Source organism: Hemitrygon akajei, chromosome 13 (genome assembly GCF_048418815.1).
Source record: "Hemitrygon akajei chromosome 13, sHemAka1.3, whole genome shotgun sequence".
In the NCBI taxonomy this organism is placed as follows: Eukaryota; Metazoa; Chordata; class Chondrichthyes; order Myliobatiformes; family Dasyatidae; genus Hemitrygon; species Hemitrygon akajei.
Genome location: NC_133136.1, coordinates 43,929,863 through 43,946,327, shown reverse-complemented (window position 1 = coordinate 43,946,327; position 16,465 = coordinate 43,929,863). Strand labels below are relative to the sequence as shown.

The 16,465-nt window shown below is 39.7% G+C and overlaps 1 protein-coding gene across 5 annotated transcripts in view; it reads right to left on the bottom strand.

Moving 5' to 3' along the window:
• LOC140737825 (zinc finger SWIM domain-containing protein 6) overlaps window positions 1-16,465 on the bottom strand; it is a 176,195-nt gene that overhangs the window by 34,840 nt on the left and 124,890 nt on the right. For 3 of the 5 annotated variants that reach the window (XM_073064503.1, XM_073064501.1, XM_073064504.1), the window contains exons 5-8: window positions 10,966-11,145; window positions 4,354-4,533; window positions 3,972-4,118; window positions 1,591-1,719 (exon numbers count right to left, since the gene is read on the bottom strand). In XM_073064503.1, coding sequence (XP_072920604.1) covers window positions 1,591-1,719; window positions 3,972-4,118; window positions 4,354-4,533; window positions 10,966-11,145 — 636 coding nt within the window. The remainder of the gene's footprint in view (window positions 1-1,590; window positions 1,720-3,971; window positions 4,119-4,353; window positions 4,534-10,965; window positions 11,146-16,465) is intronic. The other 2 variants (XM_073064505.1, XM_073064502.1) reach the window with 1 other exon arrangement.

The following is a 16,465-nucleotide window of genomic DNA, read 5'->3' as shown; positions in this document are numbered from 1 at the left end:
ATGCATCTTTAATGTCTTTATATATTGTTATACATTTTACAGTTTCATTCATTTTTAACTACTTTTTTTTAAAAAAAGGGATGCTTTCTTACATAAAAGGAACAAGTTTGACAGGTAGCCAAGCCATTGGGAAAGCCAGTAAGCATGGCTTAACCACCTGTCAAAGCTGTTTTCCAGCTGTTCTCTAGGTAGGGCTTGTTCTGTAGCAATCCCCAGCCCACTTAATGGCTTGCAACAGGTGGGCTTTGAGGATCTTCCCAAGTGTGGAGAAAATGTAAGTCCGTAGAACATATGTAAACTCATTTCTTTGTAAATTCAGACAAAGGTTTGGGTATTGTTAAATACGAGTACTGCGCCAAAACAAAAACATGTTTATTATTACTTTACCTTTGCATTAATCAAATGTGTTAACTGAAACTAATTGACAGACTTAAATTAAATTCTTGGGAAACAAGCCCTAGTCCATCACTCCACCCATATGAAGATTGGTGAATCCAATACTGTAGTTGGGATAGTAACTAGGGTTTTAAAGTATTAAGAACTGGCAGGCTTAGGCAAGGTAAATAGAGAGATAAACATAAAGAGAAGTTAAAGTCAATACAGTAATGTCCAGTAGTAATTTGGATAAAGTATAGAACTGTCAGGAACAAAGCACTAATATTGTATTAGGATTAGAGTCAAATAGGAGGAAAACATTCATGTCATTCTATCCAAATGCACAACGCACTCATAACAAGTTTGATGAATTAATGTCATAAAGAGTCATCCTTACTGAGGCATCGTGGCCAAGATAAGCAACTAAACATTCCAGGGAACATGGTTTTAATAAAATAGCCAATTTATCAAGCACTGGCAGTAGCCCTGATAATAACACCCGAAAAGATCTTGGTATAGAAAATTAGTTATGTAGGGCCAGTATGAGAGAGAATAGTTTTCTCAGCCCCCGGGCAGTAATTTGTTTTATTCCGTGTTTGATGCTATGATTAGAAGACCATGAAAGGAGGAGTGTACATTAATCACCCTGAACTTCAGTCTCATGTAGAAAGGGCAAACCAAATTAGCAAAATGTGTACATGGCCTGCAGTTAAAATCCTTTTGCAGGCAAATAAGTGTTACAGAACCATCTTAGACACAGCATTGTGCAATGAGACAGGGCTAACTGGTAATATGAGAGTAAATGAAGCCTCTGCGGAAAACTGAATGGAAGATTCTCATAAGTTTTATTGCGAACTAGTTAAACCCAAAAAAGGGCCCTCAAGTGTAAATAAGGCTGATTAAATTATCTAATTTCCTCTCTATTAAGAGAAATCATTTCAAGAAATAATTAATAATTCCCTTGAGGAATAAGACTCTCCTTGCGATGGTTAACTAAAATTTAATTTAGGCATTTATTTTCACCCGGCCAAAACCTGAATATCAAAGCAAATGAAACTAACACCTGACCTAATCTTATTAGATCAGCTAATGTACAATTTCTTTTTCAGGTAAAGTACTTGTACTTCACGTCTTTAATATTGCAGACAACGCTGCGACTCAAACCAAAATATGAATTCTGCCTTGGAAGAGACCATCAAATGGCAAACCAAATACCTGTGAATTCCGAATACCCAGAATTTTCATCGTCAACTCTGCAGGTATCCATTAGAGTGCTGAACAGGCAGCCAATAGGGTCCAATGGGTGACCTACCCATCCTTCCAGATTGGTTATTGTTGTAATACCTTTGTGAAGAAACAGTGTTTATTGGGAAATAATCGGTCAATAAACTTAATACATCAATTAAAAATTATGAGATTGTCAATGCAAATTTATTTTTATTTACCCAAATATGAACAAAGTTAAGACCTAAACTAGTATGGTCACCAAAATACATGATACACTAAAAGGACGCAATTGGATTTTATTAATATTTAAATGAGACTGGTGTAAACCATCACGTTTACTTAACTCTAGGGTTTTGGAGACAGCTTCAATAAATTTTCCAAAATAATTGCCAGTATTTACAAAGTGCTCTTAATATATTAAAGCATTCTATCTTATCACTGAGCATTACAAAAACAAAATTGACTGTGAGCATTATTGGAGGATATTAAGACAGATGATGAAATGCTCAGGCAAAAATAAGATGTCAAGGGGTCCCTTGATGATGGCAGAGCAGAGGAGGGTGGAGGAGCTGGGGTGTGAAAGGATGAAATATCCCCTAGTGGCCTCAACTAGAGAAGGGTAAATCAAAAGTGGATCAATTACAGCAGAGAAAATGAGCAAAAGGCCAGAAATGGTAGGACAGACTGATTTCAGAGTTCTGCGGGGCTGGCAAAGCCAATGGAAATCAGCAGCGAGGGCATTCAAAATCAAGTAGGAACAAGCAGAACCCACTGGAAAGAACTAACAGAGGCACAAGGCTGATGGTGAACAATTAGCTTAACCTAGTTAATGCGCTCGATTAACTTCAATTTTCATCAGATAGAAGACGGAAAGTAGAATAAGACAACAAAGTAAAAATTCTTTGTGATAGAGGTCCATTTAGTAACAGATGGGACAGCAAGACTGTGAATTCAACCAACAGATTGGTTCAACCTTAGACTGTTGACAGAAAAAAAGCTAAATTTGTGGCTAAGGTATCACGTCTATGGTGCAGTCTAAAGATGGTGCCCATGGCCTTCCCAAAGCTAATGGCAAGGAACTTCTGCCTACCAAGTATTTGATAATAGAAATGCAGTATACCACACCAGAGGTGGGCAAAAGATTCTGAAACGTGGTAGTAAGGTTGTTGGATATTTTCATCCTAAATGTGCATCTTGAGGTTGCTGATGAGCACAGCATGACATGGGAATGGAACACAAATTTTCACAACCCCAAGGATCCTCAGCAATAATGACAAGGGGAGGAGTGGGAGGGAGAAATAATAATTAAAAAAAAGAGGCTGAGGAGAAGCCACTGCATTGAATCAGAGGTTATGGGATGTCAGTGGATCTGGTTAATTGGGCCATTGGTTAATAGAGGAACAGAAACTAAATCAAGAAAACAGCCGGGATTTCCTTTGTTTATTTGGGATACTATGCCGCTTAATTAGACAGGAGACCTGTCGCTGAACAGCTTCCAAGTACAGTCAGTTGCGTACACTTGTGCGGCTGTTAGACACAACGCCATGCTTAGAATGATCTGTTGTTAAACAGCAAATCATAAACACGAGAAACACTGGAAATCCAAAAAAACACTCTGCCCGAAACGTTGACTGTTTGTTCATTTCCATAGAGGCCGAGTTCCTCCAGCATTGTGCATGTGTAGTTTTTAAATAGCTTCAATTGTGTGTGCTTGTGGTATGTTTGGCCCTACAGATGCAGATTCAAAAAGTTTCAAAAATGTTTATCTTAATTTTGATTTTAAAATAGAGTGAGAGAAGAATAGGCATTATATGAAGGACAACACTGGATGAATACCTCTGTCGATAAACTATTCAGACCAAGTACACCATTTTATAATACCATAGTAGTAGTGATAGTGTTTTAATTTGTTCTGTATTTCATTTAAATATATAATTTATTACTCAAGTTAAATAGTAGTTTTTAAAAAATCTTTTAACAATTTCAGGAAACTTTGGCTATTTGGGCCGAATTGTACTGGTCCCAATGTGCCCCAGTGCAGTGTATATGAAAATGGAACCAGCTGGAGGAATTTTAAAAAAAGCTGCTGGAAGAACTCAGTGGGCCAGGCAGCATTTCCGGATGCAAATGGATGGTTCACATTTCAGATTGAGACCACGCATGAGGACAGGGAATGAAGAGGGGAGAGAGGCCTGTATGAAGAGAGAAGGGTTGGAGTAAGATGACGGCAGAGTGGTCAACCACAAAGGCTCCTGAGGGGATTCGACAGACATCAGTACTGCTTTGCCAGTTGCACAAGAGATCATCTGTGACTCATACAACTCATGAAATGAACTACAATGCACCATTTTCAGCCCTTGGCAGCTTACCTTTTCTCTGCGCCTGGAACATTTCAAGCTGTTTCTGCTGCTGTCGCCTCAGTGTATTGACAATTGCTATTGCTAGTCTCAAAGCTTCTCGAGGGTATCCGTGAGATCGCAGGGCATCCACCCGAGCACAGGCTGTAGGGACGTGCTCTAAAGTCCCAAAGAAATATAGAGAAAAGCAATTTTGACAAGAGAAAAAGTACTAATTTGTACGACAAAGAATCAAAGAAATATTTGTGATAGGAATTAGAAACTGCACATTTATAAACCGGCAGTTTCAAACAGACACTGTATTCATGGACAGGCCTCTAATTTCTCCGGCAATACCATAGAAACTGGACAAAGGGACAAGTCATGCAAAGATCTTTCCGGTTTAGCCACTTACCATGCCATAACGGCCACCCATGAGAGTCAAACAGTGAATTTTCACTGTCGCCGTGGTAACAGTAGTTTGTGTAGAGGTCACTGCTAATAATGTGCTGTAAATGGTTGTCCTGCCAGTGGAGATCACATGCCTCAATGGCTCGTGTGAACACAGTCCGATGAGGTCTGTTTGCAGTATCTGCTGGTGAATTAAAAAGATATAATTCTTTGCATTTTTAATAAAAACAAAATGGTATAATTGTTTACACTTTTGATAAAAAGCAAACCACATCAAAGCCAATGCAATGTCTACCAAACCCTGGAAGAACATTCAGCGCTCTTCAATACAAAGTGTGTAAAGGACACCCAGTAGGAATTGGATGCCAGGCAATTTCGCCAAATTTTCATATATTGTGGATTCTAATTAATTGGGACACATCAGAACCTGTACATTTTGGCCCAAATAAGTGCCTGCCCCAATTAGCCAAAGTTTAATGGAAATAGTTAAAAAGGTATATTAAAAAAGAGAAAAAATTACTGTTTAACAGACTGGAGGAACCCAACAGGTCAGGGAGCATCAATGAAATTGAATAAACTGTTGACATTTTGGGCTGGGACCCTTCATTTGGACTGGAAAGGGAAGGGGAAGATGCTAGGATAAAATAATGGGGTTCAGCGAAGGAGGACAAGCTAGAATGTGAGAGGTGACGCCAGGTGGGTGGGAAAGGTAAAGGGCTGGAGATGAAGGGATCTGATAGGAGTGGAGTGTGGACCATAGGAGAAAGTGAAGAATGAGGGTCAGAGGGGTGTGACAGGCAGGAGAAGAGAAATGGTAAGAGGCCAGAGAGAGGAGTAGGGGAGAGGGGAAAAAAAATAAGGTTACCAGAAGCAGAAATCACTGTTAACACCATCAACTTGGAGGCATGAACATTCAATACTAGGTGTTGCTCCTCCACCCTGAGAGCGGCCCCATTGTGGCAGAAAAGGCAGCCATGGTCCAACATGTCGGAATGGGAATGGGGATGGGGATAGGAATTAAAGTGGTTGGCCACTGTCTGCTTTTGGCAGACGGAGGGGAAAAGCTTGACAAAGCAGTCCCCTAATTTACTTCGTAGAGGAGGCCACATCAGGAGCACTGGACACAACAGACAACCCCAACGATTCACAGATGAAGTGTTGCCTCCCCTCCCATCTTTTTTCTTTTCACCCACTCTGGCCTCTTACCTCTTCTTCTCTCCTGCCCATCACCTCCCTCTGTTGACCCTCATGTTCTTTTGATTAACAGTAAATGAACAGAGTCAGCATAGACTCCGAGTACTGATAATGGTCTGCATTCATACAATGCTTTTGACAATTGCATCCTCCAAATCTTCATTTTCATCATAACATTCAAGATGATGGTGAATACAATCAAATCTTCTTAGTTTCCTAACTTGAAGTACTGAAATAGTTTTATTTTCGCTCCCTGCCGTTTCTCGCATTACCAAGCCTGAGCAAGACAGTTCAGAATTGTCCTACAGCTTATTTCTTGCCAACAGTGATAAAAAAAAATCACTGCTTATTGAACACAAACACATAACTAATGCTCCAAGCACAATGTAGTGTCTAACAGCCACACAAGTGCATCCAGCTGATGTTAGTAACTGTTCGGCAACAGTCTGTCCCAGTTAAGTGGCACAGTGTCCCAAATAAAGGGAGAGAATCACAGCTATTTTCTTAATTAGTTTAGATTTCTTTAAGAGTTGCCCTAAACAAGTGGCTGCTCGATTAACCAATGACCCAATTACCAGAATCCACTGTATTGAAGTAAATTAAAGCTGTTAACACCGAGACTGCATTAAGGCAAGGCAATTCTAACAACATACTTAGATATATCAATGTTACTAACATGAAATGTTGAGAGGCAGATTAGAGATGGTTCTAAAGAAGATGAGGCTGCATAGATGGGAGATGGAAGTTCAAAAGTCTAAGTAAATGGGGTGAATACATCAAATGGATTTTTAAGGAAGGATATGTGAAGTCATCCATTTTCAACTAGAAAAAGTCAAATTCAATGATGTTCATAAAGCAGGGAGATTATAAGCTGCAAAAGAACAAGGAGTTGGAGATTCAGGTAAATATCAGTAAAATTCAGTGTTGAGATACGAAGTATAATTGTTAAAGCCGGAATTTTCAGTTGTACAGAGTTCACCCATGCCATGTCCTTAAACTGTCAGCAATTCAATAAACCAATTCCTTTGATGCTAATCATAAAGGGGCTGGGAATTAGGGCTGGTATTATTCTCAGAAAGGACCGTGGTCTCTAAATAAAAACTCTGCATGTAACGTCAGAATAAATTTAATACTAATTCAGACTTTTGTTTATTAAATGCTAGTATTAAGGAAGATCAAATAACTGCATGCAGATTGAGATAATAATTATGACCCTGCAGAAGTTAGAGTGAACAGGTTCTGGGGCTGAGTGGCCTTACCACTCCCACCTTCTGCATTTCATTCAAAAACCAAAAGTTGGAAATGTTGACTTTCAAACTGCATTCATTTTTCTATCACCAATATTTTTTTTTTTAAAAGCCTGCACTTCATATTTACCATAATCACACAGTACCAGTAGGTCCAACATATAACAGTCTCTCTTAGATGTAAAGTTCTCTACGTGGCTTATGAAGGATAATAGCATGAAGACCATCTTGCATGACTTGATAAATATCAGAAACAAAATACGGGGGCAACTCAGTGAGTCAAGCAGCATCTGTGAGAAGGAAAGTGACAGTCCACGTTTTGGGATGAGACTTTTCATCTGAATTTTGCTCCAGATTCCAGCATTTGCAGTCTCATGTTACCAGAAAATCAGATAGTTAACCAAGTGTAGGTCTATCCATAAAGCCAAATCAGAATTATATAAAAATAATCAAATTCAAGATTCATTTTTACTCCAGATTTTAAAACTACAAAATACAAAAAGGTCTTCAGTAACTAAATCACTATTTTCATTTGTAAGGTAGCTGAATTTTAGAAGCGCAAATCAAAGCACTAAAATTAAATCTTACTGCCCTCCTTACTTGTCAAATTCCAGAAGTTGCAGCCTTCCTGTTCATGCTCATCACCCTCCTGTCTCAGTCTCCAAAATCCATCTCCACTCCCACCCACCTGTCTCCATCTGCCACTAACCTTCCCTTGTATTCTTCCATCTGCCTTTAACTCCAACTCTCCTCCTGCCCATCGACCTACCTGTCACCTTCATACCGATCGTCTACCCACTCCACTCTCAAGCCTAATACAGGGTCTCTACCAGAACGTTAACAATCTCACTCCTCTCCCCACCACCTCCCACACTCCATTCCCAGTTACTGCTTGACATGCCAAGTTCCTCCAGCAGTTTGTTTTTTTGTAGAACGATTAAAATATTTTCATCGACATTGCTCCCAAAGATGTCAAATCATGTTAGAGTGTACTGCAGAATCTCTCAACCTCCAAAGCTTATCCAAGCAGTCATTATTTTCATGGTAGCCTTGTTGCATTCTTCAACTTGAGGGAGTACTATAATAAGACTTAATTCAGTGTTACTAATTGGAAAGTAGCAAGTTTAGGTCCCATGTTTTAAATTTCAAAAAAGTAAGTGAGAAGGCAGGGAGTGTTTTCCTTCTTCCTGCTCCTTGGTACAACAGTAGGTGAAGAAAGTGGTACACTTTATTAAGGAAATGTTAACGACAGTAATGCTATTGCAAAGAGGCAACATGGATTTCGTAAAGAAAAATTGTCTTTGACTTTTTTTTTAAGGTGCTAACATTCAGAAAGTGAAAAAAAAAAATCAGCCAATGTGGTGTATTTGGACTTTCGAAACGTTTCCAATAAGATTCCACAGAGATCATTAAACAAGTGCTAGTGGCATTAGACTTACACTGGCATAGGCTGAGGGTCAGTTAGCAGACAAAAAACGATGAGGATAAATGGGTCACTTGAGTTGGGAGGTTGGGACAAGTGAGATGTTGTAGTGATCAGCGTTGGAAACCGTTACTATCTACTTCATTTGACATGATCAAGTATCAGATATCTAAATTAGCTGATGATGAAATCCAGGTGGCGCTATGGGCTGCAGCAAAACTCCAGAGGAACATGGAGAGGGTTAGTAAATGAATGCAACAGACGGAACAAAATGTTGAAAATGTGAGGTCATCTGATATGGCAGAAATAATGGAAAGGCTTGTTTTTTTTTAAAAAATGGAGAGAGATTGAAGAGTGTTGTGTTCAGAGAGAGTAGGGTGCCCTTGTCTATTAACTAATGAAGATAGCATGCAGGGATATCAAGCGGTTAGGAAGATAAAAAGTCAAAGCTTTGGAATAAAAGAGTAGAGCCACCTTGCTCTAGGAAATCCTTGGTGAGACCACATCCACTATATTGTGGGCAAGCCCGTTTATCTAAACCAAGGACGAATGGAAACAAAAGGGAATACAGAGAAAATTCATTGGTGAGTTTGTTTTATAACCTGCAGTTTAGAAAAATAAGATGCAAACTTATTGAAACATACTGTCTATCATGCCTATCTATACTAACCCCATTTGTCTATACCCCCGCCTTCTTTCCCACCAAGCACTTTTCCATACAAGATCTTAAATGCTGTGTTTGTATCTACCTTCTACCACTTGTTTTTCAGCTTGTTCCATGTATTGGGCTCCTTACTCCCCAATGCCATTAGGCTTTACAATTCTACCTCCAGGACTTAAGAACTTTTTAAAGCTATTAATGCTTTTTGAGACGGTGATTTAGATGCATATCATATTTTTTTTTACTGAGTTAAGTATTGTATGTAATTAGTTTTGCTACAGCAAGTGTATGGGACATTGGAAAAAAAGGTTGAATTTCCCCATGGGGATGAATAAAGTATCTATCTATCTATCTATCTAAATATTTCCCCTGAACTCATGCCCACTAGTTTTAGACCCTCCATTCACAGGTAAAGCACCAGCTACCATTTCCATCTCCTTCACCATTTTATAAAACAGGTCAAAAACATGGTAAAGCTCAGAATTTCTCTATCCAATAGAGCTGAGGTGGTCAATCTCTGAGCATATTCAAGTCAAAAAAATAGACTTTACAGTCTGCCCTCCTTATCCGCAGATTCAACCAACCACGGATCGGGAAAACCCAGAAGTTCTCTCTCCAGCACTCGTTGTTTGAGCATGTACAGACTATTTTTTCTTGTCCTTATTCCCTAAACAATACAGTATAACAACTATTTACATAGCATTTACATTGTATTAGGTATTATAAGTAATCTAGAAATGACTTAAAAGTACAGGCAGTCCCCGGGTCATGAATGAGTTCCATTCCCGAGTCCGTCTTTAAGTCGGATTTGAGGTCGGAACAGGTACATCTGGTATTATTTAGCGTCATTCAAACGTTTTTCTTAGTATATAGTACATATTTTACCTTTCTATGCATAGAAAACACTTAAGAAACATATGTATTTCAAAATAATTAAAACCACTGCGTTGCTTAGTAATAATTGTAGCTTTCATCGGGGCAGGGCCTTTCACATGCTCCATTAAAACTGTTCCGATCGTTGACCGACTGTGGCCTAACACTTTTCCAATGACCGATGGTGTTTCACCTCTTTCCGATCACTTTATTACTTCCACCTTATTTTCAATTGTGATCGTGATTATTTTCGTGAACAGAAACACCGCCGATTCAGAGCTGCGCCGGGCCCTAATGTCCACTGCACTGACCCATGTTTGAATAAAGTCTGGGGTTTCACTGTGTCCTAAAGACCACCGCACTGATACAGGTTAAATAAGGGACTTGAGCATCCGTGTTTTTTGGTATCCGCAGGGGGTCTCTGAATCAATCCCCCGCGGATAAGGAGGGCCGACTGTATATTGAAAATGGAATGAAGGGATTTGGGATTTATGCACGATTGTGACATTGAGATAAATGGGCATAGACCTCTTTTTTTGCTCTTATAGTCCCATCCCATTGCTCGGAGTTTGCCTCTCATCATTTTTTGTATTTCATAACCCACCCCCTCTCTGAATACATATTCGCTTAGAATTTAAGTATTTATGCAATTTGGCTTCCATCCACTGCAAAGACTGCATGCCTGACTGAAACATCTACTGTGAGAATAAATGACTCTAACTGCTCCATTTTGTAAACCTTGCACTAATCACTGCCGCACACACAAACAAGAGAAAATCTACAGATGCTAGAAATCCAAGCAAGACACACAAAATGCTGGAAGAACTCAGCAGACCAGGCAGTATCCATGGAAAAGTGTAGTCGACATATCAGGCGGAGACCCTTCATCAGGACTGGAGGGGAAAAAAGAGGAGGAATCAGAGTTAGAAGGTGGGAGGAGGGGGGGCAGAAAAAGACAAGGTGAAACTGGGGTGGGGGGTGAAGTAAACAAAGTAAAGAGCTGGGAAGTTGATTGGTGAAAAAGGTACAGGGCTGGAGAAGGGGGAATCTAACAGGTGAGACACAGGTCTGTGGAATGAAGAAAACTGCTACACTGGCCAGTGAAACAGCATTTTCCCACTTTACCAGTCTTTCATGAATTTTGTTTACTTGTCTGATCACCACGTAACCTGTATTCCTCCTTTATGTTAAGAAAAAAAAACTTAATTTTATCCTCACCTTGGTTAGCATTTGCACCCTGAGGCAAAGCATTGGTTAAATTGGGCAACTCGCTTCCATGATTTCCATCCTCCCAGGGACAAACGTCGACACAGTTCCATTTCTTGAGTTGTTTCAGCCAGCCTGCTTTCTGTTCAGGCTTGCAATGGGGATTTAAGACTATACACATCCACAGAGCACCTAGGGATCCAGAAGTAGACAAGCAAATTAAACTAATGGGTGCAAAATCACTATATAGTCTTTAAATAAGCCTCAGAATATTCTCAAAAAAAATCAAATTATAAACTTGTACATTCAACAGCATTAATGAAATAAACATTCTTTAAAAGAAAAAAAAATGACTTCAGTCACATTGCCAAGTTGCCGCAAAAACAAACAGGTCTATATTCTAGGATAAAGCTTTTTCTCAATTTCTTATTGAAACAAGCTGAAGGAGTTTCAGAACTAATTGAGATTTCAGTTTTTAAAAATTGCACTGCTTTGAAACCAGCAATAATGAGTGCATACAGAATAAACACAATATAGACAAAAGACAGCAAAAAAAATACATATCATAATAGCAGTCACAGCTATATAACAAGGAAAACTTAATTAAAACAGCATGGTTGATGGATCACTGTAGATCTGATATTCAGTCAGTTCAGCTCTGAGCCAACAGAATGAGGATCTGAAAGTCGGATGGAAAGAGTACCAGAGAATGGAGTTCAGCCTGACTGATCAGCTAAAACTTCCCATCAGGTATGGAAAGGAACTAGCAATCTGCAAGCTGCCAGTTCTCAGCTAGAATGTTGACAACGATATCAATTTAAGATGGAAGGCTGGAAATATTTTTAAAAAAATCAAGATTAAAAAATACTTATTTTCTTCTTCTTAAAGAAACATTGGCATGATGCTAAGCTAGGGCACATCCTCAGTGATGTTACCTGAGCTCGTCAGGTATTTTGGGTCTTTTGACATCATACATCCTCGCCCAGGCGATCCGACTGGGGTTGATCAGACCCCGGCCTGTGCCCTAGCAGCAACCCACGGATCCGCCCCCTTTATCAGAGCCATCTTGACGCTTTCTCTGCTGCATCTGTGGTTGTAGAAATGCCTCTCCTTCTTCTCTCTCCCGTGATTCCAAGTGCAGTGTATACTTTGCAGAGCGACTGGCCTGCAAAGCCACGACACCCGACATCCACGGGCCAACACTTTGTTCTCCAGCCTCTTCTCTGGCAGTTGATTTTCAGATCCTCATACCTGTCTCTTTTCCAATCGTCAGCCTCCTATGTGCGTCCTTTCCACGGCACGGTAAGCACAAGCGTAAGAACGTGCTTCAATGAGTCGGACCACAACACCATGTCCATCTACGTCCTCATCAAATCTTTGCCACGCTGCTGTCTGGCAGGCTCTGGGCTGTCTGATCCACATGGTCTGAGATGTGATGCACCACGCAGAGGCTTTGGGTACTGTGGGATGCTTCCTGACCCTGCTCCTCCTCTGTCTCAAATTTCTGGGCATTTGCCTGGGGATGTGGCTAATTTTAATAAATTGCCTGTTCATAATGAAAAAAAGTTTATGAACTTCTAATATAATTAGATGCTTTGTTTTTCTGTAGCTTTGAGGATGGCATTATTTTTTCTAAAAGAGCTTAATATTCTGTCTTGACTTTTAGTACATCTGTAAATTAATGCAAGTAGCACTAAATACCATGATTAGATCTTTGAGTGATGTTCCTACCCATACGATCACAGCTCTAAACACCAACTAAACCACATTATTTTCACAATTTTCAATAGCTTTTTGCTTAGTTACAAATGAGTGACTTCACAAGAGTGTGAAAACATACATGCATTAGCAAGCTGGTTTTTATTAATGAAAGCTGTGCAGCCATCTACTGTGGGCAGCTTTGGGAGTCTGTGGCTTCCAGGTTCAACTCTGAGAGATGGTGAGAGAGACTGAGAGAAGCTCAGCTCCACTCCACTCCCATATCTGCACCACAAAAAGTGCCTGGCTAAATAATTAATTGATAACCGAGAAAGTGCAAGTCACTTAATGCTGATGGGTATCAATTTAAAGTTACAACTGCCACAAACTCAGATTGGGTACTCATGCAGCCATGTGCCAATTACCAATGGAGCTTGCATGTCACTAAAATGTACTCAAATTACTTGAACACAATAAACAACTTCCTCATAGTATCTCCAGGGTAATAAGGGCAATATATTTTCATCATTTCATACCAAGTCTGGCTGTGGAGAAAATATTCATTTCCATTTTACCTTAGTTATAATGTTGCAGCATCCAATTACATCGTCCTGGGTAGCCCAAATATACTAATATTGTTCACCTTCACATGCACATTCATTTTAAAGTAATTTTAACTTCTATATGACTGAAAGCTCTCTTGGCACAGCAGGACATATTACCATTCCCATGCAGACTTGCACGGTGTTATGCAACTGTATATTAGTACCACTGGGGAAAAAGGAAGAATAAATTGCAAGTGATATATATTCTGGAGAAATGTCTTTTAGATTTTGTTACACGCCAAAAAACGAAAAAAAAAAAGGCGGCTGGAAATACTCTGTAGGTCAGGCAGCATCCATGAATAGGGAATCTGTTACCGTTCCAGGTCCTAGCCCCTCTGTCAAAACTGGGTTTTCCCAATTCTGGCAAGGGATCTCACACTTAATGTGTTAACTTTATTTCCCTTTCCACAGATTGGGCCCAATCTTTTAAGAATTTGCAGCAATTTCCTGTTTTTGGTTCAGATTTTGAGTATTTGCACTTTCCTTTCTGATTGTGATGAAACAAGTAACTGCCAAAATCAAAAACAAAAACATTTGGGTAATAATGATACAAGGTGCAATTTATTTGCTCCTTAAAAACTACTTACACTTTTCAAACTATTTAATTTTTCTTATCTGCTGCTGTTTCTCACTCGTGGTACATTGAATTTTCAAGTCCTAATTGGGTTTGAAATAGTCCTAACTTGAATATTACTGACATACAAAATGAAAAAGACTAAGGAGCTGGTGGTGGACCTGAGGAGGGCTAAGTGGTGACCCGTTTCCATCCAAGGGGTCAGTGTGGACATGTTGGAGGATTACAAATACTTGGGGATACGAATAGACAATAAACTGGACTGGTCAAAGAACACTGAGTGTCTACAAGAAGGGTCAGAGCCATCTATACTTCCTGAGGAGACTGAGGTCCTTTAACATCTGCTGGACGATGCTGAGGATGTTCTACGAGTCTGTGGTAGCCACTGATATCATGTTTGCTGTTGTGTGCTGGGGCAGCAGGCTGAGGGTAGCAGACACCAACAGAATCAACAAACTCATTCGTAAGGCCAGTGATGTTGTGGGGGTGGAACTGGACTCTCTGACGGTGGTGTCTGGAAAGAGGATGCTGTCCAAGTTGCATGTCATCTTGGACAATGACTCCCATCTACTCCATAATGTACTGGTTAGGCACAGGAGTACATTCAGCCAGAGACTCATTCCACCGAGATGTAACACTGAGCGTCATAGGAAGTCATTCCTACCTGTGGCCATCAAACTTTACAACTCCTCCCTCGGAGTGTCAGACACCCTGGTCCTGGACTTATTTCCACTTGGCATGATTAACTTATTATTATTCAATTATTTATGGTTTTATATTGCTATATTTCTACACTATTCTTGGTTGGCGCGGCTGTAACGAAACCCAATTTCCCTCGGGATCAATAAAGCATGTCTGTAAATCGAGCCATGGTGAAGCAAGCACAGCCATACAAAGGAAGATGGCTCTTAATGAAATCCATCAAGGTTAGGAAGACTCGCAGGGAATTCCAGAGGTTCGGCTGGCTGGAGAACTACAACTCATGTGGTGCTCCTGGTAGTTGGGTGATGTGGGGGCAAGGACGCAGGCATAAGAATCTGATCAGACAATATCTGGATTATTAGAAAAAACTATTCTTCCGCTGCATTTAATAGCAGAGACGTGAAGGGATTTAAATACATGATTAAATTGTTTTTAATTGAGTTGCTGGAGAGCAGGGAGAAAATGAGATTCAGCAAGGACAGGCAGGTAATGGACCTAGACGGAGGACAAGAAACAGGCAACAGATTCAGATGGCCTGAAAGTAATGGAGGTTAAAAATCGAAAAGGTAGGCAGAACAGAACTACAGCGAGGACAAGCATGAGGGCTCACCTGATAGATCAATTGTGATGGGTAGTAGCAGGTAATATAACAAGCAGTCAAAATGTACAGGATCTGGGAGAAGTTCAGCTTGATATCAAACTTTTTCATGTCTAGTATTCAATGGTGAGCTTTACTATATGCATATAATGTATATTTTAATGAAAGGCAAAGAATCAGTACTATTCCCTAAAGTTTACTGCAATGAAGTTTAGATCTGAATATTTGTGCTAGATGAGATGAGAACTTCCACCTATACATTTTAGCTCATCTTTTGATAACAAGAAGGTTTTCAATGTGGTATAACCTATTTCACAAAATCACGACGCATACACTTGAAATACTGTAAGCAGTGATATTAATTGGATACTTTGGTCAACGATACATTCACATTTTCCCTTAAAGGCAAATCTTGATAACATACAATAAGAAACGGGAGAGCCTGCAGCCTCATTTATGAACAGCCAGTCATGAAGCAAACTGCCATGGATGCCAGATACTTACACAACAGTATTTTTTTGGGTCCTAATTCACTCCATTATTAAATTAAACCTTGATGCATTGGTCTTGACATCTGCTTCAAGCTGATTGTATTGTGTATGATAGTTTAATCACTCCCCATGCATTTTACAGTGGGCACCTGATTAATGCAATAGATTACCTGTGCTATCTACGGCAAGTGGGAATCACTACCCCTCTTCCAAACTACACTCCTTTCATTTGCTGGAAACAGACTACACACAGTATTAAAAGCTACTAAGGTTGAAGTAAATTATCAGTCCACCACTTGGTTTTGTCCCTGCAGACGTGCACATAAAGATAATTTCTACTAGACTTGTGCTTCATTCGTGGAAAGTCAGTGAGTTGGGTGGTGTGAAGGAAGAGCTTTAATTACCATAAAAGTTGACAGATATAAATTGATAATTCAAATTTGATTAAAATGTTCTACAGAGACAAACTGCAGTTAGTTATTTTTGCAAATAGTTTTTCAATTCATTTTACAAAATAGAGTTGAAGATTTGACACAAAACAAAGATGGTTTACAGTTAATACAAGTAGTGGGTTATCTTAGCGATCTTGGCTGGAGTTTCCAATATTTGTTAGGACAGAATTAGTCTGCCGTTAAATCTGTTATTGCAATCTTAGTGTGTTGACAAGCTGTTTGGGGGTCCATCACTCTGAAGAATACCAGACACTCATCTAATATTCTTCTAGCTCAGTGGTTTCATCAGATTAAGCATCAGGGATTTAATTTAACAGTTTCAGCTTTATTAGGCTGTCATGAGAATGGCCCAGCTTTGATAACAGTAGCAGCTCCAATTATGGCTGGCTTTA